The 24,940-nt window shown below is 46.4% G+C and overlaps 1 protein-coding gene across 1 annotated transcript in view; it reads left to right on the top strand.

The window, feature by feature from the left end:
• Positions 1-3,608: 3,608 nt before the first annotated feature.
• The window catches only part of LOC147898924 (outer dynein arm protein 1-like), a 69,481-nt gene continuing 48,149 nt past the window's right edge, over positions 3,609-24,940 (top strand). Inside the window, exons 1-5 of the mRNA XM_087378295.1 lie at positions 3,609-3,895; positions 4,232-4,390; positions 4,493-4,714; positions 12,730-12,937; positions 13,277-13,458. Of these exons, the coding sequence (XP_087234421.1) occupies positions 3,794-3,895; positions 4,232-4,390; positions 4,493-4,714; positions 12,730-12,937; positions 13,277-13,458 (873 nt within the window). The 5' untranslated portion in view covers positions 3,609-3,793. The remainder of the gene's footprint in view (positions 3,896-4,231; positions 4,391-4,492; positions 4,715-12,729; positions 12,938-13,276; positions 13,459-24,940) is intronic.

Raw genomic sequence — 24,940 nt, forward strand, 5'->3', positions numbered from 1 at the left:
ATTCAACTTGGTTTTGTTGTTGTTGCAAGTTTATTTGTGGTTCCAGGCTGCACTGTTAGAGGTTAATGCAAGCTTCTTATGCCAATTGCCATTTCATGGCTTGTCCAATTTCACTTAGAAGCTTTCATGGCTCCTTGCGTCTACAGAGCCCAATAAAAAATGGGCTGTCAATCCACTACTGGGGGTATCATCTCTTCACCTCGCACATCGATCTTACTTTGCTATCTAGCTCTAATCCTTGCTAATTTTAAATGCCGCATATGCATCTATGTATGCCTAGGTTCTGCTTCTCCTTCCTCGCGCAACCACTTTCACCCTTCGTCATAGCTCTCTCCTTCTCTACACACTCGGGTCACACCTTGTTTTACCTCCTTGCTACAACCAACATTGGAAGAGACCCTGGAATCCCCCCACGATTATAAGAGAAAATTTCCCTATTCTCAACTAAGAGATTACCATAGGAGCCTGTCTCAACACTCATCCTTGAGCAATGCTAAATCAATATTGGCTCTAAGTGTATCCAATACTAGGCTCCCTTTCCTTTGATTGCCTTGCTCTACACTGTACTAGTTTGTGATTGCTTTTGTTTTGTTTGATTCTATTGCAGCTCATGTTGATGAAGCTTACGTAGGAAACACTTTGAATGCAAATTTGGGCAAGCCTCTTGAATGATATATCATTCACCTTTTTTTTTTTTTGGTAATGGAAATGAGATTATATTAAGAGAAAAATCTATAATTATAAGAAAAGGAAATAAGCAACTTATTTAGCTGATAGTATAGCCTTGTATGCAATCGTAACTTCAAAGGACTTGTAACTAAAGTATTTCAATAGACCGAGCAGCTCGATTTGTAGTTCTTTATAGGAATATCTAGCATTTTTACATAGACGGAAGACTATAGCGTTTCGCCATTTCTAGGCATGTTGAATCACACCTACTCGAACAAGTTGTGAAAGTCATCACTAAAAATCATTTAAACTCTCTTTGTCACCCAAGAGCACTATTTTCCATTTGAATGTGATGTGAATCTACACCTTCATCATCCAAGCAACGATAAATATCCACAAGGTGCATGCCAGGCAATAAATGAGTTCGATTACACCCCTCGTTAATAGACTAAAGGAATGGAAAAAAAAGAAGTTAAACTTCAAAATATGTTGCACAAAATGAATTGTATATATTGTAAATACTAAAAGCCATTTGCAAATGATGTTTGAGTTCTTTTGATTGACAATGTTAAAGCTGTAGTTTTTTTGTTAGACATGGAACTGCATTAGAATGATGTAAGGCCAAAAGCATCCATTTGACTAGGAATACAAAAAGGGTTTTGATATTAAATGAGCAAAAGCTATAAGCTATAAATTTTGCAAACCTAAGTATTTTCTTTAGAAGAGTTCAAAATTTGAAGACGCCATCTTTTCAAATATGAATGTTAGAAACTGTAATTTTCTTTTGCAAAGTGAAAAATAAGAAGGGATTCCAAAAAGTTATATATATTTTAGATTTGAAAATTGGTTTGCAAAGAATGTAGTACCAAAAGGATTCTATATATTCAAAAGATATGTGGACTTTTAAAAATTCCAAAAATTGATTACCAGGCATCTAATGTTAAAAAGCAATTGTCTACAAAGGCTTATTGATCTTTCTAAAATAGAACATGATAGAGATTTTAAAAGTGCAATGGTAGCCTTGTTGAAGGATGATTGAGTACAAAATCTGATAAGATAATATGCAACTCAAAAAATATTATACTCTACAAGACTTCTTGTTCTTCCCAATATAGATTAGTGCATTGTATTTTAAAACTAGGTCCCCCATAGTGTGTCCTTGATGATTAATAGAAAATGTTCCAACCTTTCTAAAAGCAACAAGTGTAACCTTTGCATTCAATAACTTCTATGATAAATTGATAGAAAACACTCCTCAAGTCCAAGAATTCTATCAACATTCACAGTATGGAGCAACACGTCATTTGTTAGTATCTTGCAATGTGATTTTTTGTTGCAAAGTTGCCATCTGAGTCTTGGAGTGTATAGGCAACATTCATGATAGAGCTGTTTTGATCCTTGTCAGCTTACTTTGCTACTTTTGAATTGGTTACAAATGGACTCAGCATTAATGCTATTCAGCTTAACGATTGGCAATATTCCAAACACCTACAATTAGTGATTAGTTTAGAGCAAATAAGAATTAATGAAGGATTCAAAAGCATGTGCAATATTAACTACCTTTTACCATATCCCACTTATGAAGTTTGCTTTGAGAAAGCATCCATTAACTGCTATTTGAGCTGAACTATTGGAAGTGGACTTATAGTAGTTACATCAAAAATTGAAAATGTATTGATGTTTTGTTTCCAAACTCCTATATCATGTGCAACAACATACATTGTTGATCCCAAGTCATTGACCATTTGGTGGTATTCATATTGTCTCTTTGGGACAAATGAGAGCTGCAATACATAGATTGAGGTAGAGTAATATAATTTTATGTTGCAAATTCAGAACATAGTGAATGGAATTATAGTTGCTCGATTTGTTGAGAGTGGACCATCAATGATTGTCAATGGCTCAACTTGGATTCCAACTACGTTGGAAACACCATCTTCTTATATGTAGAATAGCCAAAATGTTTGCTTGTAGTTCCTCGCTTCAAAGAAGTCTTCTCATATCGATGAGCTAGATTTTCCCTTAGGCATTATGTCCTTGGAATCCAAAGCAACAAATGCTTTGATATTGTTGCTAGGTGGTGTGCTAGAGAGTCCTTTGTCATTATCTACTAAACAAAGTGATCAACATAAATAATGTTTGATGTAAGCACTTCGAAGTAATAGCTTCGATTTATTCGCAAATATTGGTTTGTTGCTCCATACGCGATGAAATATTAAGCTATGGTAATGTTGTGCCTCCTCTTAATTAAATGTAAGTCTAATATAAATAGTCTAGAGTAATCTATTGCGCTTGCACATTACTTCCTACACAACACCTCACCCTCCTTTCCCTTTATGGCTTCCTTGCTACCTTGCCTAAGGTAAGGTATTAATGTGCCCCCCTAATTAAATGTAAGCCTAATGTTAGTGATCTACAATAATCTATTGCGGCCACACCCCGCTCCCTACACAACACCTTCCCCCCCTTCCCCTTGGTGGCTTCCCCCTTCCTCTTCATAGCAACCTCGCCTCCTTAGCCTTCTCGCCCTCTCTTGCCCTTCCTCTCCCTCCTTTCTTCCTCTCCCTTCTGCTCTTCTTCTCCTTTGGGTTGGCTGCCCTCACTCTTTCGCTTGGCTCACGTATGTCTACACCCTTGAAACTAGTTCCCTACCTCTTCCACCACTCCCCTGAATTGCATAAGCCCTCTTGTGGTTGTATGTCCTCCTCGTGCCTTTCTCATAAGGTAACCACTCAGCAGAGAGAACATGATTAACAAGCATTGGTGGGTAGTCTAGTTTGCATTTGAAACTAATTACATGTTTTTTGGATTGGACAAATGATGTCATGTTAGCTTACCTTAGGTTAGTTTAAACTAGGTAAGCTTAGCGTAGCTTAGGTTAGGCTACGTGACAAATGGCTTGTGAATTTTCTAAGCACTTGAATTTTAAAGTGATGAAGTGCAGAGAATTGTATGGCTCAAATGACGGTTGGAATAGAGATGGCTTGCATGAATGAAGAGGTCATGAAATTTGTTCCTGCGGGTGACGGTCGTGTCGCGATGCTAATAGAGTGAGAGCAAGCTTTGGTGCTTCGAGGATGCAGGGAACGAATCAGCGTTGGTAAACGGAAGAAGTGGTACGCCCATGGAAGAAGATTTTCAGACGATGGATTTTCCCGGCTATGGAGGAGCAACCTTGGAAAGTAGCGATGGCCAGAGTCGAATGAAGGAGCAAAATGCAGCGCAGGTATGTTGTCACATCTTGTTTCCCCGCAAGGAAGCATCTCAAGTCTATGGGGCTTAGAATTTTTGGGAGTGATCTATCTGCGACATACGTGTTGTCACATCTTGTTTCCCCGTAAGGGATCAGTTAGATATAAGAACTTATAAATACAGAGGTACACCGCCCCACATCATCCTACAAGCAGCACTTCAACAACCAAGCATGCTTTTGCTCTTTCTAAGGCATATTTTCCATCGTCGCATCCATTCGGCACGAAACATTCCGCGATTTGCGATTGTCATCCTTGAAGACCCAGTGAACTATTATTGTCTCTGACACGACTGTTTTTCGCTGAAACAGTTACAGGCTGTCCATCAGTCATACAGGAACATGGAAAGGAATAAGAGACATTATCACATTAATATCGAATGCATGATGAGGCGTCAGCAAGCCTTGTTGGACAATTTAAAGTCAGATAACTCTGCTCTTCAAGAGATGGTTGATACCTACGTGATTAAGGTGAACAATTTACTTTAGCTTTGATTCAAAAAAGCATGCCTGTGGAAGCCGACACTGTGTAGATTTTTTAAAGTAACATTTTAAGGACTTTGGAGATTGCAGGATTATCAACAGCAGATGGCTTATTTGCTGGAGGAAGCAAACAAGTACAGTGTCATAGTTGAGTTGGAAACCAAGAGGTTAAATGACTTAGAATCTGCCATTCTGGAAACAGGCGCAAAAGAACTGGAATCAAAGAAGACAATGGGAGGGTATAAAGCAGGGTGGACAAAGCATCGTTCAACACAGATTCATATCCAGCAAGCGGAGAATAGGCTTCAGAAGGTATAACATGGACGTCTCAGAAAATCGAGATTGCACGATTAGAGAGCGGAACATCATTGCTACTTTAATTTCATAAATGAAGATCCAATTGTATGAACAACGCAGGGTGGGAAAAATGCAGTTCTCAGCTCATAGTATGGGATTGAACAGCGGATAAGTGTAAGTGGAAAAGGAAATGTGAAACATGTGAGCATCGTAACCTTGCTGATACTTGTTTGGAAGAACGCTACTGTCGCATGCCTGCAAAAAGACGTCCATAATGTGCAGCAACCATTCACAGCTGGGATGGCCGAGTGACAATAGGACTGCACACTATGTAATCCACAAATGGAGTGGAGGTTCAATGGGGTTGGAACTCGGGAGGTGGCCAGGCAGGGGCATAGAGTGCAACCTTGAGCTGTTTGTATATGTTTGCCAAATTTGGCTAAGTAATAGAAGAAGGCCGACTCCAATTTGGGGGCATACATTTCACCTCTCTTTCTGTGTGTGTGTGTGTTTTCATCATTCGTTTTTGAGTTGTGCACTCTCCCTTACCCCCACGCTACGTATTCAGTGCACAACGGCTTGCATTGCTCTCCGAAGGGCGACACCTTGCTGGTCATTTAGAAACGGCAATTGCCTCGCACACTCCGATGAAATGAAGGGCCACGGGACGAACCGGAGCACCATCACGCAGTACCATTATTCGGCATTAACATTTGGTAATCTTACTAGGAAATGCTAAGTGGTTTATGCTAGAGAAACCAATGGAGTGCAAGTAACCCAACTTGGGGTGAATGTTGCAGTTGATGGACGCAAGAACAAGACGTCAACTAAGATACTGATAACAAAGAATCGCTGGAATCTAAGCTCAGACAAGAAGAATCTCTCAATCTTGAAAAGAAAGGATAAAACTGTCAAGGATGTTATCTTCTTTTATTGAAAATGTTAATACAAACAACAAATTTTGCTCAAAAAAAGAGAACAAGAAAAAGAATAAAGCCCACTAACTACTCTTATAATGGAGTTTCCTAATTGGGAGGAATGGAAAGTATAGCAAAATAAAAATCAACGTAGATTCTGAGTTGAACATAAAAATGCTGTAAGCTTGTCAACTACCAGAAGGGGAAATATTTGAAGATGTAGTTCTTGGTTCATTGGATCAACTTTCAGGTCTTCTTTTGAGATTAGTGCAGAGCTGTTCTTATGATCTCTTTCTTCTTTCTTCTTTCTTCTGGAGAACGGTGGGACAAAAGAAGCTTTAGGGTTCGTACTGACATCATTGAAGAAATAAGTAGTTCTCATACGCAGACCTGATAGGGTGCTCATAGGTTGTTGCCTTTTGAAGAGCAATATGGAATTAGTGTAGAGAGTTGAAGAGCAATATGAAATTAGTGTAGAGAGTTGATGGAAGTGTTTCCATCTAAGCTCTCTGACTGGACTGAGAAGACCTGTATTGCTTAGCAAGAGCTGGGCCTGTGATCCTTCTGAATAATAGCTGTGATGATCCAGGATGCTGATAGCTATTTGGATGCATCTTGAATGTCAAGAACCCCTAAACCTCCTCCTCGTTTTGTCCTAGTGCAGAAGGACCACCTAACCAAAGAAAGTTTTCATTTATTAGTGTCTCTTCCCACAACTTGATAAACTGACTCAAACCCTTTTGAGAGCACATAGTCGAGAACCATTTTCCTACCAGCAAGGTTTGCCTGGAAACACATTTGCATATATCAACCTTGTTTTTTATTGGTCCAAGAACCAGTCTCACCCGATGATCGGTCTCCCGTGGAACAACTAGCTCTCATTGTTAGTACCTCTGCTTTTCATGCTCACTTCAAATCCCACATGTAGTGCTAGCAGTCTAAAGGTTGTTCCTTTCTTAAATTTTTTGCATCCAATGGGCAGCCACTACAGGTTGATCATTGGATAGTAAGAGGCAATAATCTCTTTTGGTATGGTCGATCAGGGAATCTAAAGCATTGGAGAAAGTCTCCAAGCCGTGTAAAGTAACATTGGAGGATGTTCCTCGGGGTCAAATTAATATCATCAGCAAATTGTTTATTTACTAACTGGTTTCCATCAGAAAAGTCAATCCCTCTAAGATTGCCAGACTGGATTTTATTTTCAATAAGCCATCCAAGGACAGCAATGGGCAAAAGAGAGGGGCAATAGAATATTCTTATCTGATAAGAGTGAAATTCAATTCTTTATAGTGGATATCAATCTTGCAATCCATTTGGCATTAGTATCATTGGAAAAATTGCTTACACAAGAGGTATAGGCATTTAGAATAACAACAGCTGTACCTCCTTTACCTTGTTCATGAGTAGGGGAAAGCCACACTTTCCTCTTGTCTACTCTACATGGTGTTGCTAAGAGTGTCACTAATAAAGGCATTTGGTGAACATAATAATGTGAGTGAGTCCTATGGAGGGGTCCGAGTAGACTACTAGGACCATAATATTTTGAGAAGGTCAAGGAGACAGGGAGGACTAGATTCTTATGGCATGACAATCAATCCGATGGATCCAAGTGGTGAAGGCAAGGACTACATGAGAAGCTTTCTGTCAGAAGCTTGCCAATACCACATGGACATGTATGTTCACATGCAAGGCTTGCCAACATTGTGAAGTTCTTGTTTCCTGAAGCCTCAGTGATGTTTGACCTACAAACCACTGAGGATGTTTGACCTACAAACCGCCACTGCCGATTCGAGTTAGTAACACAATTCTCTTAGATCAACAAAAATCTGAGTTTGTACGATTGGATATATTCTAATCTTGCAAAGGTATATATAGTAATAAAAACTATGGATAAAGAACTTGTGTTTAATTAGGGACGGGTAAAGACATCCACTAGAGAAGGATAAGCTAAAGAATTCATCAGCCTATGAGTTGAGCACATGGAGGCAAAATTACCGTGACTTTATGGGTAGTTTTGGGAACGATCTATACTATTCTTGTGTAATTTGAATGTCTTTGGAATTTAATGGAATGCCAATCTCGTAGCCCTTGCTACATCCCTATTTCTTGTGGTGTCTCTTTATACAATGTGGATTCTTTCTGTTTGCTAGAGATATTCCCATTGCTCTCTTAGATGGCTGTTTGTGGAAGGCCAAGTTAGCAAGATAGTATGCACATTTTTCTAACTATTGGTGTTCTTGAGCCTTAAGTATTGCTCGATCGGACCCTCTTCCCTAGTCCTAGCGCCTTTTCCCATCCAGCTTGCAATCCCTTCCAACCCTCTCCTTCATATTCAGTCCTTTTTTTTCTAGATTAGATTTTTGTAAAGGAGTGTCATCTTGCACTTCTCATTGGTCAGCTCCTGGTATCTCCAATTTATTCCTGGAAATTTGCCTTTCCACCTTTTCTTTTTTCATGTTTCTATGTTGCATCCAGATTTTGAAGGATTCCATTGTGGGCAATCCTTTTCCTCTTCTTTGTGTGTGTGTGTGAGAGAGAGAGAGAGAAAGAAAGAAAGAAAGAACTATTAACGTCTGCAGGAGGCCTTGCGGGCCTATGGGATCAGTCGTGAGAGTGGGCCAAATCTGTGCCCCTCCTGAAAAAGGCAGTGGTAGTGTCCTCGGATCTCATAGTAGGTTGGATAGACAGTGGACACATAGAAAGTGCTCCTCTGTCTCGACTGCCCCCATCGTGCACAATTTGTAAGTCCGCTGCTCTCTGGGTATGCGTGCAGCTCTCCCTGCCTCGATCCTCAGCTGATGGAACGAGACCCACATCTGTCCGATGGCAATCCTCAGTCCGTGTGAGACTTCTCTGTCCCCGAGATACTGAGGTATGATGATGAGCCCATCCTCCGATACTCTCAGAAAATGGTCATAGTAGAGCTGGGTCTTGGTGGGGAACTCTTGGTCCCCCCCCCAAGTGCGAGATGTGTGGAGCTGGAGGAGATCTAGCCGTATGATGCGGTTAATCTCAACCCGTGGGATCAACTCGGGTGGTGCATCCATGCTATACTGAAACGGGGGAAGCCGATCCATCTGAATGCCGTGACTGGCAAACCATGCTGTACCTACCCCACTCTCTGCTAGTCGTATGGAGGACTCTAGTGCCAGCCTCGGAAGTCTCACGAGGTAGGTCCCAAACTCAGTGGAGGAAAGTCATTGTCTGAAAAATGGCATCAACTTGGAGAGGGGTCATGGCAAACTCTGCCTGTACTATCTGATGGGGGACCGAGGGCTTACTGTGAATCATCCTAGAGCCCATAATCACTTGTAGCCGCTCAAATCTCCTCCATTTTGCTGCTGAAAGATCACACCCCCAAAAAGGTGCCGCATACATGGCAGTCGGCCTCACTAGAGTGTCGAAAAGCCAACACTTCATCGGTGAATCCTGGAAGTGCGCCTGGAAGCACTATCGCTCTAGTCGGGCCAAAGCACTGTGCCCTCGTGTGAGTCATGCTCTGGCTGCGTGGGTCATCGTGAAAACTGGCCCTGTGAACACTGCACCCAAGTATGTGTAGGATTGCACAATCTCCACTGGCTGACTCTGGTATGTAAAGCTATGTCGGTGAAGCACTGTGTCAGAGGTATTGAAGATCATGACCTTGGTCTTTCCAAGGTTAACCATCAGGCCTCTCTCTGTGCAGAACACCTCTAGGGCATCTAGATGTCTCTGTAGTCCCTTTGTCGAAGATGACAGAGGACTATGTCATCCGCGTATAGTAGAATCTGTATCATTAAGTCTGCTAGTGGTGCTCCCTCGCCTGCTAGGCGGTCTATGAAAGATGTAGTCTCATAATGTAGAGCCCGAAGAGAGTTGGTGAGAGAGGGCATCCCTGCTTTACTCCGATCATGCTCACCCAGTCTGATAGGCCTCCTGGGACACAAACTCTCCCTCTGACGGACTCGTATAGGCTACCCACTCCCAAGATCAGAACCTCTGGAATCTGCATATCTGTAGTCTCCTGATCATGCAGGATCGCGGTACAGTGTCGAAGGCCCTCTGAAAGTCTACAAAACAAGCATAGACTTTCTAGCATCTCTCCTCAATGATAGTCCTCAAGGTGAAGATGTGGTCTAGAGTGGAGTGCTGTCTCCGGAAACCTGCCTGTCCTAGAGCACGCTGCCCATGTGCCTCTGTATGGTTGCTGATCTCCCTCTCCAGTATCGATCCATAGATCTTGGCCAGTGTGTGGCCAATCATGAGAGTGCGATAGTTCCCACTATCCATGGGGTCACCTGCCTTGTGTATCGGTACTATGGTGGTGGTACTCCATGAGGGTGGGAAGCCGTGACATATGGCGTGGTTGAACATTTGTGCTAGTACCAGAGCCAAAACCTCCTGTCCATGATCGAAATGCTCAGTCCATAGCCCCTCATCCTGTGCTCTCCGGTTATGAAGCCGGCTGAGTGCAGCCGCACATTCTGTGCAGTGAACAAGTGGCAAGTGGTGGGCATGGGCATAGTGGACATATAAGGTGGTGCGTGCATTGGGACATCATAAAGAGAGCATGCATAAGTGTGCCAAACACCTGGGTCTGTGATGGGTATAGGTGGCTTGCCCTCTGATAGAAGCCCCCAGCCAATGGTGGGATCCCCCCCCTCGAAATGAACTGATCACCTCGTCCATTCTGTGGGTGAGGAAGGCCCGCCGCTTACGGCGTGTCAATCGTCGTGAGATCCGCTGTGCCTCAGGTGATGTCAAGTGGCCAAGGGCTCGCTCACGTGTGAGGTGAGCTCTCATATCTCTGCACTCATCATCATACCAAGGATTCTGCGGCATCTTCCCTAGTGAGGCGTGTGCAGATTGAGTCGCGGGGAAAGACCTGATGGCTGCGTCCATGACTACTGTGGCAAGGGTGTTTGAGGCATGGGTGAGGTCTACAACGTCTCCAAGTAGTAGGGCTGGAAGTCCCTTCGTCAGGTTGCTCACATAGATGGGGTCCAGGGCACGATCAAAGTGAACGTGTACACGTGTGGGCGTGGGGGGGACCCTCCCTGTGACTGGCATAGTGGTAGAGATACAAAAGGCTAAGTACAAGTGATCAGCATTGAGTGGGGGAGGGGGCATAATAAAGTCATATATCCGTGAGGTAAAGGCCAAGGGACCCAATAGGTAGTCCACTGTGCTTGTCCCTCCGCCATGCGGGAAACAAGGGAGATCACCGGATGATGGCCATCTATGTAGACCATTGTAAATGATCAAATCATGAACAGCCCCTAGCTCAAGTAGATGTCGTCCATACTCTTTCACCTGTGGTGCATCTGCAGAGTGTCTCACTATCCCGAGTTCAGCTGCATCTAGTTCTGGTACTATGAGGGAATCGGATGCAAAGTCCAATAGGCCACTTGCCTGTTCCCTGTGCGTGCATTGAAGTCACCAAGAAGGAGGATGTCCCCCTGCCTGGAGAATTCAGTGATATCATCCTGAATCGGTGCCCTTCTGTGGTGACCTCACGTGCATAGGATGAAGTATCTGGGGGGAAATAACACACTGCTATGAGAATCGGTTGTGTGTTTGGTAGCTGGACTCGTATCCACATGTGTCGCGCATGCTCCTCTCTTCGTGCCACTGATATCTCGTCTTGGACACTAATCACCTGAGCTTCCAAGCTCTCTATCTTGGATGTAAGAAGACTGTTTTCTACGTCCATATCTCGTATCATATCCATCTGCATTTTCCCAATTTGTTTTGCCCATTTTGCATGCATTTCTTCTTGCCATCCCTTCATGTCGTCATTCATTTGAGCATGTATGTCTGGAAACTCATCCTTCTTGTATTCTTCCAATTTCTTTTGTAAGCATTCAATTTCAGCATCTTGTAGCTTACATACCTCTTTGATAGTGGATAGACATGCTTTGGCATTCCCATCCTCTACTTTCTGCCCTTTGGTCCAAATTACGCTGTATTTCGTGTATTTTTGTCCCCTCTGGTTTTCTGATCGGGTGAGCTTTCCATGGCCTCTTTTTTTCTCTGATTTTACTGATTTTTCTGCTCTTTTTTTTTGCAGGCCCTTCTTGGTGGGACTGCCCACCACCTATGGGCTGCCCATAGCAACCCTTGAGCTGCCAAGAACACTGCAGCAACTCATGAGAGGGGGGGCTGAATGCCCTGCTGCAGGTTACAGCAGCTCATGATGAGCTCATGGGGGCTAAGAGCCCTGGATTTGACCGCGAAAAGCCCAGGGGCCTTTGAGGCTTTATTTGCAGATCGCGGGGGACCTTGGGGCCCTGTTTGCAGGTTGTGGGGGGCCTCGGGCCCTTGTAGCTGAAGGTGGCGCAGTAGGTGGCGGGGAGTGGTATGTTAGGTGGTGGGGGTGGCACAGGTGGAGCGGGTGTTGGCGCTGGAGGCCCGATGGCCTGTTGCAGCAGCAGATCAGCAGGAGCAGCAGGGTGGCCTGCTAACAGCCCGCATGGAGGCTAGAGGGGGGTTGCGACAGCAGGTTGGCCTGCTGTAAGCCCACGCGGGGGCACGCGGAGGTAGGAGGACAGCCCACGGGAGTTTTAAGAGCAGGCGGGGAGGGAGGGGATGGCGGCGATGGAGGAGAGGTGGGAGGGCCTGGCGGAGGTGGAGGGAGGAGCTGGAGGAGATGGAGGGAGAGGCTGGCGGGGGATGGAGAGAGAGAGAGAGAGAGAGAGAGAGAGAGAGTATTAATGTCCACGGGAGACAAACAAGTCTATGGGACAATAAAAAACCATCTCACACATTTGATTAGGAAGGGCACATGGCAGCTCCCAAGGAGTCCAAAAAATAGAGTTCCTACATAATAGTCTGAAAACATAATTAGCCATACAACAGTTTAAGACTGAGAGTCTTTGGGTTTAAATTTAAACTCTTTAATGATTGTTGTGCTTTCATGGTATACTCCATCCTTCCTAGCAGCCTTGACCTTGGCTAATTCCATTGCCTTATTCTTCAATTGAGCTCATGTGAGTTCCTTAGCTATCCATATCTTGGTCTACTTTAACTTGTAACATTGTTGGAGAAGCTTGACACAGAGAGAGAGAGAGAGAGAGAGAGAGAGAGAGAGGTTTTTATGGAAGCATTAGCTCATGCGAGAATACTTCTTTACAGGCTAATATTGATCTTAATATTGTTCATGGTCATATGAAGCTTCTTGAGGGTAAAATGGTACAATTGCAGCAAGAGCAAGCGTTTTATAATAACATCCATCGGAAACTAAATAGGGAGTTGCAAGTGTGGGAGCAAGACATTCAGCAATGCATTGACAACATGAACGGCATGTATGCAGATAGAAGTGAATATCAAGATGAAATTTCTGGTAATCAGATGTGATTTGTTTGAGCAATAAAATTGGCTGCTTCAGGCCAAATGGTCTTACAAAAGATTTTCCATTCAGTGTCTTCATGTAAATTGTATGCCGTTCAGATTGATACATATGCCTTTAAAGAAGCATGATCTATTAGAAGTCAACGTAGGATGTTTACTGCTATTTGACATATGCTGCAGTGTGATTGATTTGGCCCCCAAATGAGAAATATGCAAGTTAAGAAGGATGATACTTCTCATGCTTTGATACTACTCTAACACCTGAATCTGCTGTCAAAACTATCTTCTGTGCTGCGTTTGCCTAAGGTTTAGTTTTTTTATACAATGCAAGATCTTTATGAGATGGCTGAGAACAAACATAATTATTACCAATGGCTCACAATGGAGGGATGGACAATACAAGAGGCTGTTCCTTTATCAGAATTAGCATCTAGTCCACTTTCTGCAGCTGAAACTGAGAGTAATGAAGTCGAATCACAGGACCATAGCTTGCACAAAGAGGATGCAACTAATGTAGGGCTCCTTTCTGCTCTACCATTTCGCACATATTTATAAACGTTTTTTCTCATTCTCAAATATGTGATGATATATGTTAATGCAACGGCAAGATGTACATGACTGACACATTGTGTGAGTGTGTGTGTGTTGGGGGGGAGGGGGGGAGGTGGCAGGGGGAGAAAGAAAGAAAGAAAGAAAGAAAGTCTATTAACGTCCATTGGAGACCAAAAGGTCTATGGAACAGCAAGAAACCCTCTAGTACATCAAAAGAGTAAACAGACATACATCAGTTTAAGACTGAGAGTCTTTTGGTTTTGATTTAAACTCTATGATTAGGGCTACGCCTTCACAATAAACTGCCCATTTTCCATCCTTTCTGGCAGCCCTGACTTTAGCTAATTCAATTGCCTTATTCTTGAGTTGAGCTTGTGTAAGCTCCTTAGCTTGTAAGATTGCTGAAGAAGCTTGATCCGCATATCTTTTGACTTCAGTGTAAGGATTGCACGACCTTTATAGTGCATAATAGAAGCTGGCCTGTCGTCATCATCGTGCTCATCATCATCCACCCATTCAATGTTGGGAAAGCTTGCTTTGATCTTTGTCAATATTTCACTATATGTGTCCTCCTCTTTGTACCAATCTTTTGGGAGTCCCCCTATTCTAATCTAGCGAGTCCTGATGGAGGTTGAAGGAGCTGAGGGGGACTTGGAGGAGAGGGTAGGCCAGTCCATAGTTGGCTGTCTGTTGAACCCCCTAGCTGAACCTAACCCCCAGGTTGGGTTGGGGGTTTAGCCCAACTCGGGGTTAGGGTTAATTAGTTTGCTGCTGGCTGCGCAAAGGGCTGACAAGCGGTGGGCTGCTGACCGGGCTGCGGCGAGCTGACGAGCTGAGAGAGAGGTACGACCAACTGACGGGCAAGGTACAGACGGGAGGGAGAGGTACAAACGGACGGGAGGGTGAGGTACGGACGGACGGGAGAGAGAGATGACAGGTGAAGAGGCAAAGAGAGAGAGAGAGAGAGAGAGAGAGAGAGAGAGAGAGGTTTGTTAATGTTTGCAAAATGCTAGGGAAGCTTGTGAGACCAAATAAGAATAAGTAGATTCATTGTGTGACCCAAGCCCACCATGATTGGGAGAATTAGAGATACATAGTGCATCTTTAAGACTAAAAAATGGTACATTGAATGTGTGTCTATTCTTGAGTGATCGATCATGTACCTGCTCTAATTTAGACGAGCATTGTGTGAGCATTGCTTGGATCCCATGGGATATTTTGAAGCATGTAAGCTGAATGAGAGAGAGAGAGAGAGAGAGAGAGAGAGAGAGATGTATTAACGTCTGCAGGAGGCCTCGCGGGCCTATGAGACAAAGTACAAAACCAAAAAATAACTCATACAAGCTGCTATGGGCTGAAGTAAAGGGCTCACTAAGGCCCTTGCTGAAAGCTAAAGTGCTAAACTAGTGTGCAAAATAGCAGAAGAGTATCAGTTGCTCAAATCTAATGCTCCTAGTACACGCCGAGGTTCCATATATCCAGGTACTTTGGTTGCTCTCTGATGGGATGTGAGGAGCTCTTGTATCTGTGTCTGTCGAGTCGTCTCTCGATGCGGTGGAGGGCGTGGTCTCTGTGATCTTTGTATCCGATGGGCTACGTCAAGGGTGACGCCTCGTCTTTGGCGGTCTCCTCTGAGGAGGGCTGAAATGGACCGGACGTGTGCTTTGGTCACTCTCCTCATAGCATGTGGAGTGCGTTGGTAGCATCGTGGCGGAGACTCTCATTGCTAATCCATGATGCTCTCATCTCATCAAGCTCCTCTCCCTCAGCCTCCCCGGCAGCTGACACAGATGCATAGAAATTTGTAACAAGTGTCTGTGCTCTGTAGATCTCGGCGACAACCCCTGCTGCTCTTTGGTCTGTCGCATCAGTATATCTCTGTGTCGTTGCATCTCAATCATATAGAGCCCAACACAAACCTGATCGGGAAAATGGATCAGCCGTGTAAGTGGACCAAAGCCATTTTCCTCTTGAAAGAGGCAGTGATATTGCCCTCGGATCTCATAGTAGACTGGGCAGACACATAGAAAGTGCTCCTCTGTCTTGATCTCTTCCATGCGGCAGAGTGTGCAGATCCTTTGCTCTCTGGGTATGCTTGTAGCTCTCCTTGCCTCAATCCTCAGCTGATGTACCGAGACTCACAACTGCCCGATGGCTATCCTTAATGCATGTGAGACTCTCCTATCCTCGAGGTACTAAGGTTTGACGACGAGACCATGCTCCGAGACCCTTAGGAAGTGGTTATGGTAGAACTGGATCTTGGTGGGGAACTTCTCTCCCCCCCAAGCCCTAGATGTATTGAGCTAGAGGAGGTCCAACCGTATGATACGGTTGATCTCATTTCGTGGGATCATCTTATGGTGCATCCATGGTTTACTGAAAGGGGGGAAGTCTATCCATCTGAATGCCGTGACTACCAAACCATGTGGATACCCGTGCGTACCATGCTATATCAACATCGCTCTCTGCTAGTCGCTTGGAAGACTCCAATGCTAGCCTCAGTAATCTCCACTAGGGTAAGGCCCAGACTCTGTGGAGGAATGTCACTGTCTGAAAGATGGCATCAACGTGGAGAAGGGTCATGGTGAATTTTGCCTGTATAATTTGATGGCGGACCGAGGGCTTACATCGAATCATCTTGGATCCCATAGTCACCTGTAGCCTCTCAAATCTCTTTCGTGGGAGGCCTCGTGGGCCTATGAGACAAAGTACCCAAAAAAAAAAAGACAACTCATACAAGCCTCAATGGGCTAGAGCAAAGGGTGCGTTAGGGCCCCTGCTGAGTACTAAGCTATGCTATGCTGATCTAATGAGCTCAAGCAAAATCAAAATCAAAATCAAATACAAGCTGAAACAAGCTCGGAGTTGGGACTCATAAGTTGAAGCCCGCGGCAACATGGTGGCTCTCCAGTGAGCTGGAAAATATCTCGGATCTGCGCTTGTCGAGCTATCTCACACTGTTGCGGGGGGATGTGGTCTCAATCTCTGAACCCGTTGAGCTATGTCTAGAGTGACCCCTTGCCTCTAGCGACTCCTTTGAGGTAAGTTGTGATAGGCTGGACCTCAATAGAGTGTGCTCTAGTTGTTCTCTGTGTCGCAAGTGGTCCCTGCGTCTCTCTCTACGGCACCATGTCGGCTCACTCTGATGATCCAGGCTGCCCTCATATAAGCTAGCTTCTCCTCCTCTACTCCGCTATGCCTTGGAGCTGTTTCAAATGCTCGGTAATAGAGTGCTGTCGGACACTCAAAGGTGTAGTCCTGGCATGTCTCTTGGTCGTAGCTCTACGTCTAACCAGGGCTACTGTGACCCCCGTCGGTCGGGCTCCGATTCTGAACAAGGAGGGGATGTCCCGAAGTGTGATCTGTGTATCAACCCTCTGTCTGAGCTATTGGGTCACAGGCTCCGGGTCACAGTCATGTCGAGGCCTCGTCTCATGGGGGTCCATGTGATATGGCTGAAAGAACTCCGTGATAGAGCTCTGAGAGGGATCAGTCGAGGAAGAAGTTTGCTCTTGTCTCCGTGCTCGGAGTATCCTCTCGCGGTGTCTAAGTACCTCATGAATGAAACCTGCCAAACACCGCTGGTCTAGGTAGAAGAGGAAACGGGCCAAAATCCCATAGCTATCTCTGAAGAGACAATAGAAACGCCCTCAGATCTCATAGTAAACAGAACACTTGAACATGAAATGCTCCTCTGTCTCAATCTCTTGCATGTCACACAGTGTGCATATGCGCCTCTCCTTGGGTAGTCGCTCTGCTCTGCTACTCTTGATGTGAAGTTTGTGTGAAGAGACCCAGAACTGCCCAAGAGAGATCCTCAGCGAGTGGGGTAGGTGAATCTGCGTGTATCTTGGTGGGTCAATGAAACCCTCCGCTGTGATATGTAAGAAGAGATCTCTGTAGAAGCTAAGCTTCACTGGGAGTTCACTTGGTCCCAACCAGGTCCGAAATGTGTGTAGCTGTAATAGATCCTCACGGATAACGTGGTTGACCTCATATGATAGGAGGGGAGAAAACAGAGCATCCATGCTGTACTGGAAGGGAGGTAGTCTATCCATGTGGAGCCCCAGTCGCTCAAACCATCTCTCTGTACGTGCATACCAGCACCTTTGGTCCCCTCCTGTTGCAAGTGCCATAAGAGAGGATAGAGCTATCAATGGTAGCCTGCTACGCCCAGAGGTGTAATCCCCATTTTCCCTGACTCGGTACAGATACGTCAGGAGCATCTTTTGATGGGACACATGGCAAGAGTAGCCAAAAAGGACATGGATGGTGACATACGGGCTTATGTGATTGACCTGAATTGCAGCATCTAGTTGTAAAGGGGGTGACCCAAACTCATCCTGAATGATCTAGTGAGGAACGTACGGCTTACCATGAATCATCCGTGATAACATGAGAACTTGTAGCCACTCCACACAGGCCCACTCTGTATCTGACAAGTCTGGCCCCCAACATGGGCTGCCGTACATCCCCACCGCTGGGCGAACCAAGGAGTCAAAAAGCAACCCCTTGGTGCGTGGATCCTGATAGTGCGAGCGGAAGCACTGTCTCTCTAGTCTGGTCAATGAAGCATACCCTCTGCTCAAGCGTGCTTGCAATGGCCAGAGTAAGTAGGTGAGTGATCCCAGTCAAAGCATATATCGTGGTAGGTGGAGTAAGAACTCGTGCTATGCAAAGGGGGGTGGAGATGCTAAAGAATAGATAGGTATGATGAGCCCTTGGAGGGAGGTGCTACAGTGAAGTCAATGATGCGAGATGTGAAGGCAGGGGATCCCATGATTTAATCAACAACGCTGGAGCCTCCCCGATGTGGAAAGCACGTGAAACCACCTGAAGCGGGCCATCTGTCAAGCCCATTATAGATAATGAGATCATGTATCTTGCCAAGGTCTAATAGGGCCTGCCCATAAGAAGTGGATGGACCTCGCCTGTCAGCCGAAACCCGTAGCATACCTGCCTCCTCAAGGTCAATGTCTGGCAGTAGAAAGAAAGAAAGAAAGAAAGTTTATTAAAGTCTTCAGAAGACCGATGGGTCTATGAGACTGTGAAAATCCTGATACAATGAGCTGTGGTAGTGGAGCTACTAAACGAGCATCCATACCAATGCAAAATGCAAAATGCAAAAAATGCAAAAATGCAAAATGGCAGTACTTGTAAGAAAATAATACAACGTCTGTGCTCAACAGATAACAGGATCTCGTACGCAAGAGAGAAAACAAAATAGTATGGAGAATAAAAAATTTGATTACTGTAGAATTGATACAATAGATGGTGCTGCCTCCCAACCGTGCGCTCCTGTGAAAGAAGCTTCGATGGCGTGCTAGAAACAATAGAAGACGGAGGCTGGATGCTAAGGAATCAGGGTTGCTGTAGCCAGTGATGAAATGGGCTTCACGGGCTTGCTCTTATATAGCCACCAGTCGTAGTCGGTTAGGCTCAATTGGGTGACCGACCCAATCCGCCCAAAACGGTTGACTGGGGGTCGGTCCCGAAATAGGCCACCGACCATACGATAGAACCGGTGCGCAAAACAGAGCAACTGACCTATGGTCACCATTCGGCCTAGAGCCATCCGGGATCATCTGAGGCTCCAAACGGGCCCCACAACCCGAGAGTGGGCTGCCCCGAGAAATGCTCCGTCTACCCTCAGTGCGGTCAGTCAAGGGATGCCTTCCCGCACTTGCATGTAGCCTAGTTGGCAGTGTGCCAACTCTATCTGAAGCTGTCCAGCCATCAGGCTACACATGGCTCCCATTTGGTATCCAAACCAGGACCTACCGGATAACCGAGCTACTCAAATTCCTTCTCCTCATATGGGGGGCTTACAAGTAGAGTTAGCTGGTTCCCGCGTAGTTACACGAGAGTGGAGCATTGATATCTAACAGTACTAAGTCCTAAGTACAACATAGTCATGTCGATGGTTGACTATATATCAATCTCAACATCATCATCAATATCATCATCATCCCCAGCAACAGCAAGACATGAGGATTGATGAGGCAGTGGAGGCATGAAGTCGGCAATAGAGTGCTGTCGGCCACTCAGAGGTGCGGTGGCACGTCTCCTAGCCATAGCTCTGCGTCTAACCAGGGCTACTGTGACCCCTGTCGGTCGGGCTTCGACTCTAAACAAGGAGGGGATGTCTCCAAGTGTGATCTGTGTGTCGACCCTTTGTCTGAGCTGTCGGGTCACAGGCTCCGGGTCACGGTCATGTCGAGGCCTCGTCTCGTTGGGGTCCATGTGATCTAGCTGAAAGAACTCCGTGATAGAGCTCTGAGAGGGATCAACCGAGGAAGAAGTCTGCTCCTGTCTCCGTGCTCGGAGTATCCTCTCGCGGTGTCTAAGTGCCTCATGAATGAAACCTGCCAAACACCGCTGGTTTGGGTAGGAGAGGAAACGGGCTAAAATCCCATAACTATCCCTGAAGTGGCAGTGGAAGCGTCCTCGGATCTCATAGTACATAGGACACCTGAAGATGAAATGCTCCTTTGTCTCAACCTCCTGTATGTCACATAGTGTGCATATGCGCCGCTCCCTGGGTAGTCGCTCTGCTCTGCCACTCTCGATGCGAAGTCTGTGTGAAGAGACCCGGAACTGCCCAAGAGAGATCCTCATCGAGTGGGGTAGGTGAATCTGTGTGTATCTTGGTGGGTCAATGAAACCCTCCGCTGTGATATGTAAGAAGTGATCTCTGTAGAAACTAAGCTTCACTGGGAGTTCACTCGGTTCCACCAGGTCTGAAAAGTGTGTAGCTGTAGTAGATCCTCACGGATAACCTGGTTGACCTCGTGTGATAAGAGGGGAGAGAACGGAGCATCCATGCTATACTGGAAGGGAGGTAGTCTATCCATGTGGAGTCCCAGTCGCTCCAACCATCTCTCTGTACGTGCATACTAGCACCTCTGATCTCCTCCTGTTGCAAGTGCCATAGAAGAGGATAGAGCTATCCATGGTAGCCTGCTACGCCCCGAGGTATAATCCCCATATTCCCTAACTCGGTACAGATATGTGATGACCTGAAATGCAGCATCTAGCTGTAAAGGGGGTGACCCAAACTCAGCTTGAATGATCTGGTGAGGAACGGATGACTTACCACGAATCATCCGTGATAGCATGAGAACCTGTAGCCGCTCCACACGGGCCCACTCTGTATCCGACAAGTCTGGCCCCCAACAAGGGCTGCCGTACATCCCCACTGGGCGAGCCAAGGAGTCAAAAAGCAACCCCTTGGTGCGTGGATCCTGAAAGTGTGAGCGGAAGCACTGCCTCTCTAGCCTGGCCAATGAGGCATATCCTCTGCATCGCGGGTCTCATAGTGAAGCTCAGTCCGGAGAAGATAACCCCAAGATAAGTGTATGATGAAACTATCTCAACAGATGACCCCGCAAATGTGAACTGCTCTTGACTGATGATGGCTCGAGATGTATTGAAGATCATGACCTTGGTTTTACCCAGGTTGACCTTCAAATCATGAGACTCACAAAAGGACTGTAGTGTGTTTAGGTGTCTCTGAAGCCCCTCTGCTGAGGAAGACAAGAGAGCCACGTCATCTGCATAGAGCAAAATCTGGATCAGCGTTTGCAAGAGAGCAACCTACACCCCCCTGTGTCGACATCACTGTCTCAAGCTCGTCAATGTAGAGGCCAAACAAGGTAGGCGACAAAGGACACCCTTGTTTGACCCCGATGGTACTCATGATCTCGTCTGTCCACCTGGATCCTGCCCAAACTCTGCCAGAAACTCTCTCGTAAAGTGCCATGACAGCCCAAATGATCTCCTGGTCATAACCCAAGTCTTGTAGGCGCCGATTGAGGCGGGCTCTCGGGACCGTGTCAAATGCCTTGCAGAAATCCACAAAGCAACAATAAACCCTCTGCTTCTGTGACCTCGCCTCCTCGATGATACATCTGAGCGTGAGAATGTGGTCCATGGTTCCATGATCACGTCGGAATCCGGCCTGTCCTGCTGCTCTAAGTTCTCGACACTCTGCAAGTCTGCTAACCTCGGAGTCAAGTACTGATGCATAAATCTTGGACATGACATGTCCAATCATAATGGTCCTGTAGTTCTCCGGGCTCATGGGATCCCCTACCTTGTGGATGGGTGAGACAGTGTTAATGGTCCAAGTGTGTGGGAATCCCAAACAAACTGCTTCATTAAAAAGCTTTGCTAAGATCGGGGCTAGGAGGTTAATCCCATATGCAATGAACTCAGTGCATAGTCCCTCATGATCCTTTGCTCGGCCATTATGAAGTTTCATTACGGCATCCTTTACCCCTCCTCTAGTGAAGAGGGTTCAGGATGTGGGACAAGGCATGTGTGAGAGGCTAGGGACTGGTTGATTTGGGATGTCATAAAGTGTGCGTTCATAATCAAACCAGATCTGGGTGTCAATGAGTGGCGGAGGGGACCGTCCTTCTAGAAATCTCCGCCAGAAGTCCTTAGAGTTGTTACTAAACAAAATGTTCAGTAGCTCCTCCTTGTTTCGGCGAATGAAGTCTAGTTTCTTCCTCCGTACCAGTCTACGGTATTCATGTAGCGTATCTGGTGCGCTCGGAAGACTGTTTTTGGTTTTGAATCTGAGTTGACGGCGTAAGGCCTTACACTCATCATCGTACCAACTATTATAGGGTACGGTTCCAGGGGGTGGTGGGCGGGTGGAGCGAGTGGTGTGGGGAAAAGCGTGAATGACAGCCTCGTGTAGTGAGCGGGTGACAAGGGCAGCACAATCCTCTAAAAGGGGTATGAAGTCAATATAAGCGAGAAGTATGTACAAGGGCAGCACAATCCTCTAAAAGGGGTATGAAGTCAATATAAGCGAGAAGTATGTACAGACGGCCAGAGTAAGAAGGTGAGTGATCCCGATCAAAGCGTATATCGTGGTAGGTGGAGTAAGCACTGAGTGGGGTGGAAGGTGCTCTGCAAAGGGAGGTGGAGATGCGAAAGAAAAGGTATGTATGATCAGCCCCTCGGGGGAGAGGTGCTACAGTGAAGTCAGTAATGCGAGATGTGAAGACAAGGGATCCCATGATGTAATCAACAACATTGGAGCCCCCCCCATGTGGAAAGCATGTGAAACCACCTGAAGCGGGCCATCTGTCAAGACCATTATAGATAATGAGATCATGTATCCTGCCTAGGTCTAATAGGGCCTGCCCATAAGATGAGAATGGACCTCGCCTGTCAGCTGAAACCCGTAGCATACCTGCCTCCTCAAGGTCAACATTTGCCAGTAGAGTGGAATTATCTCTGAAATCAAGAAGTGGTACCTGACGGGCCCTTGTCCTCGCGTTGAAGTCCCCTACTAGAAGGACTTCTCCGCGGCTAGAAAAGTCAACAATGGACTGATAAAGGGCAGCAAATGGGGATGTCTCATCATCACCTCGAATATCTCTGGCAAAGTGGGAGGTCTCCGGGGGGAAGTAGCAAACTGCGACAAACAGATCCTGGCTGTCCATGTGTTGTATTCGGATCCAAAGAAATCTGGAATGTATATCTCTCTGCTCTACTGAAATGATCCCCCGAAGTGTGGATCTGAAAAGGATTGCAACTCCACCTGAACCTCGAACTCCTCCTGTACCCCTCGTCTCATCTCTGTAGGCAGACTCCCATGTATATCCGCTAACTATTGGAAGAGGGCGCTGTGGACTCTGATGTGTCTCTGTATAGAAGACTATGTCGTGGCGTGTATAGGATTTCGAGAAGTTCCCTGGTTCTGACCATAAGGTACCATTACAGTTCCAAATGGTGCAGGACAGGGTCTCGGATATCTGAGTCTCATAGACCCCGCTTCCCTATGTAGGGGAGGGGGCAGGTGTCCTACGGGGGCCTATAAGAAGTCGTCCCTCTCGTACCACTGCCCACTTCCCCTCCTTCCGGGCCTGATCCCGCTGCTGCAGCAAAGAGCGCCTCTCCTCAACCTGTAAAGGTGTGAGGTCCTCATCCATAGAGATCGTTGGCTGATCTCGAAGGACTGACCTGCGTCGTAGAGCTGAAAGTCGTGCCTGAGTGTCATGAAATCGTATGATCAGGGGTTGCTCTCGGTTGGGATCTCTCCCCACCCGCCATGCCCTCTCTATCCTGTGCTCAGCCACACCCAGGGTAGCGGTCACGAACGCAGTCGCATCTACCATCGGTGTAGCCTCAATGCGTGGGATCCCGTGTACTCTGATGTTGAGAGCCTTATTGGTCTCTGCTGCTGCTCCATGAGGGTAGCCGAAACGGTGACCCTTGCGAGTTCCCGTTTGGCCACGTCAACCCATCTAGAAGTCTCCTCAATAGCAGATTGCATGCTCGCAATCTGTGCTTCGACCACCGGGGTACTCCCTGGGGCAGTGTGTATGGCTGTGACCTCCTGTTGGAGCTGCATGATATCCTGTCTGGGTCCCTGAATAAGACCCGGGTGCTCCCGAATGGCCCTAGCCTGCTCTTGTATGATGCGGCTCTGCTCCTGGTTGAAGCGGACTTGCTCTTGTGCGAAGCGAGCCAGCTCCATCTCACGCTCACGGAAACTATGTATCTCCGTGAGCAAGGTCTCACGGGCCTCTGGTGTATTAGCCCACCCATGTCCATGCTGAAACTGTGGTGACTGTGGCATGAAAGAGTGGGACTGAGTCTGGAAACTGGATGGTGACTGAGTGAGGAACGGAGATGACAGTGGAATGGATGAGGCAGTCCCAACGGGGTGTGGGAGGGTGGGTTGACTGAGAGGGAGAGGGGAGAGTGAAGCGTAATGTGGCACAGTGTATGACACCTCCGAAGTAGGGGTCATAAGCTGTGCGAGAGCTATAACAGGAGAAGAGGAAAAGGGAACAACAACCGGCGCCATGGGCATGAGTATGTCACTAATCGTAGAGGTAGATGGAGCTGAGACTGGAACTAGAGCTGGGCTTAAAAGGGGACTGAAGTCGAAGTAGAGATAGAGATAGAGGTATGTTGGAGCTGAAAACGAAACTGACATTGTAGCGGGAGTTGAGGTTGAGGTTGAGGTTGAGGTTGAGGTAGAGATAGAGGTTGAAGAAGCTGAGGCGGGTCCTACCTTTGCCTTGCTGTCTACCCCGAGTCCACTTCGGTTGTAACGTGTGTTCACATCCTCCAATTTCAGTTGTGTCGTTTGCTTTTTTTTTTTTGTTGTTATTGTCGTCTTTCTTGGCTTTGTCCCCCATTTCTCTTGGGGTGCGGGTGCAGATCTTAGTGTTGGTGTTCAGCCGGGAGCGGGAGCACCGGTTCCCCCCTCATAATAGGAGGCACGTCCAGTGCGAGGTGGTGGAGAGGCAGGGCAGAAGCCTGAAGTGGAGAGGCAGCCAAGAAGTGGAGGAGGAGAGGCTAAGATGGCGAGGATTTTTTTTTTTTTGGGTTGAAGTTCCCAAAAAAAAAAAAAAAAAAGCGAAGGTAGCGAGGGGAGCAGAGAAGGGGGAGGGTGGTGGATGAGTGGGAAAGG

This window comes from Dipteris shenzhenensis, chromosome 8, assembly GCF_047967505.1.
Source record: "Dipteris shenzhenensis isolate YYH24624 ecotype China chromosome 8, Dip_SZ_1.0, whole genome shotgun sequence".
Lineage (NCBI taxonomy): Eukaryota > Viridiplantae > Streptophyta > Polypodiopsida > Gleicheniales > Dipteridaceae > Dipteris > Dipteris shenzhenensis.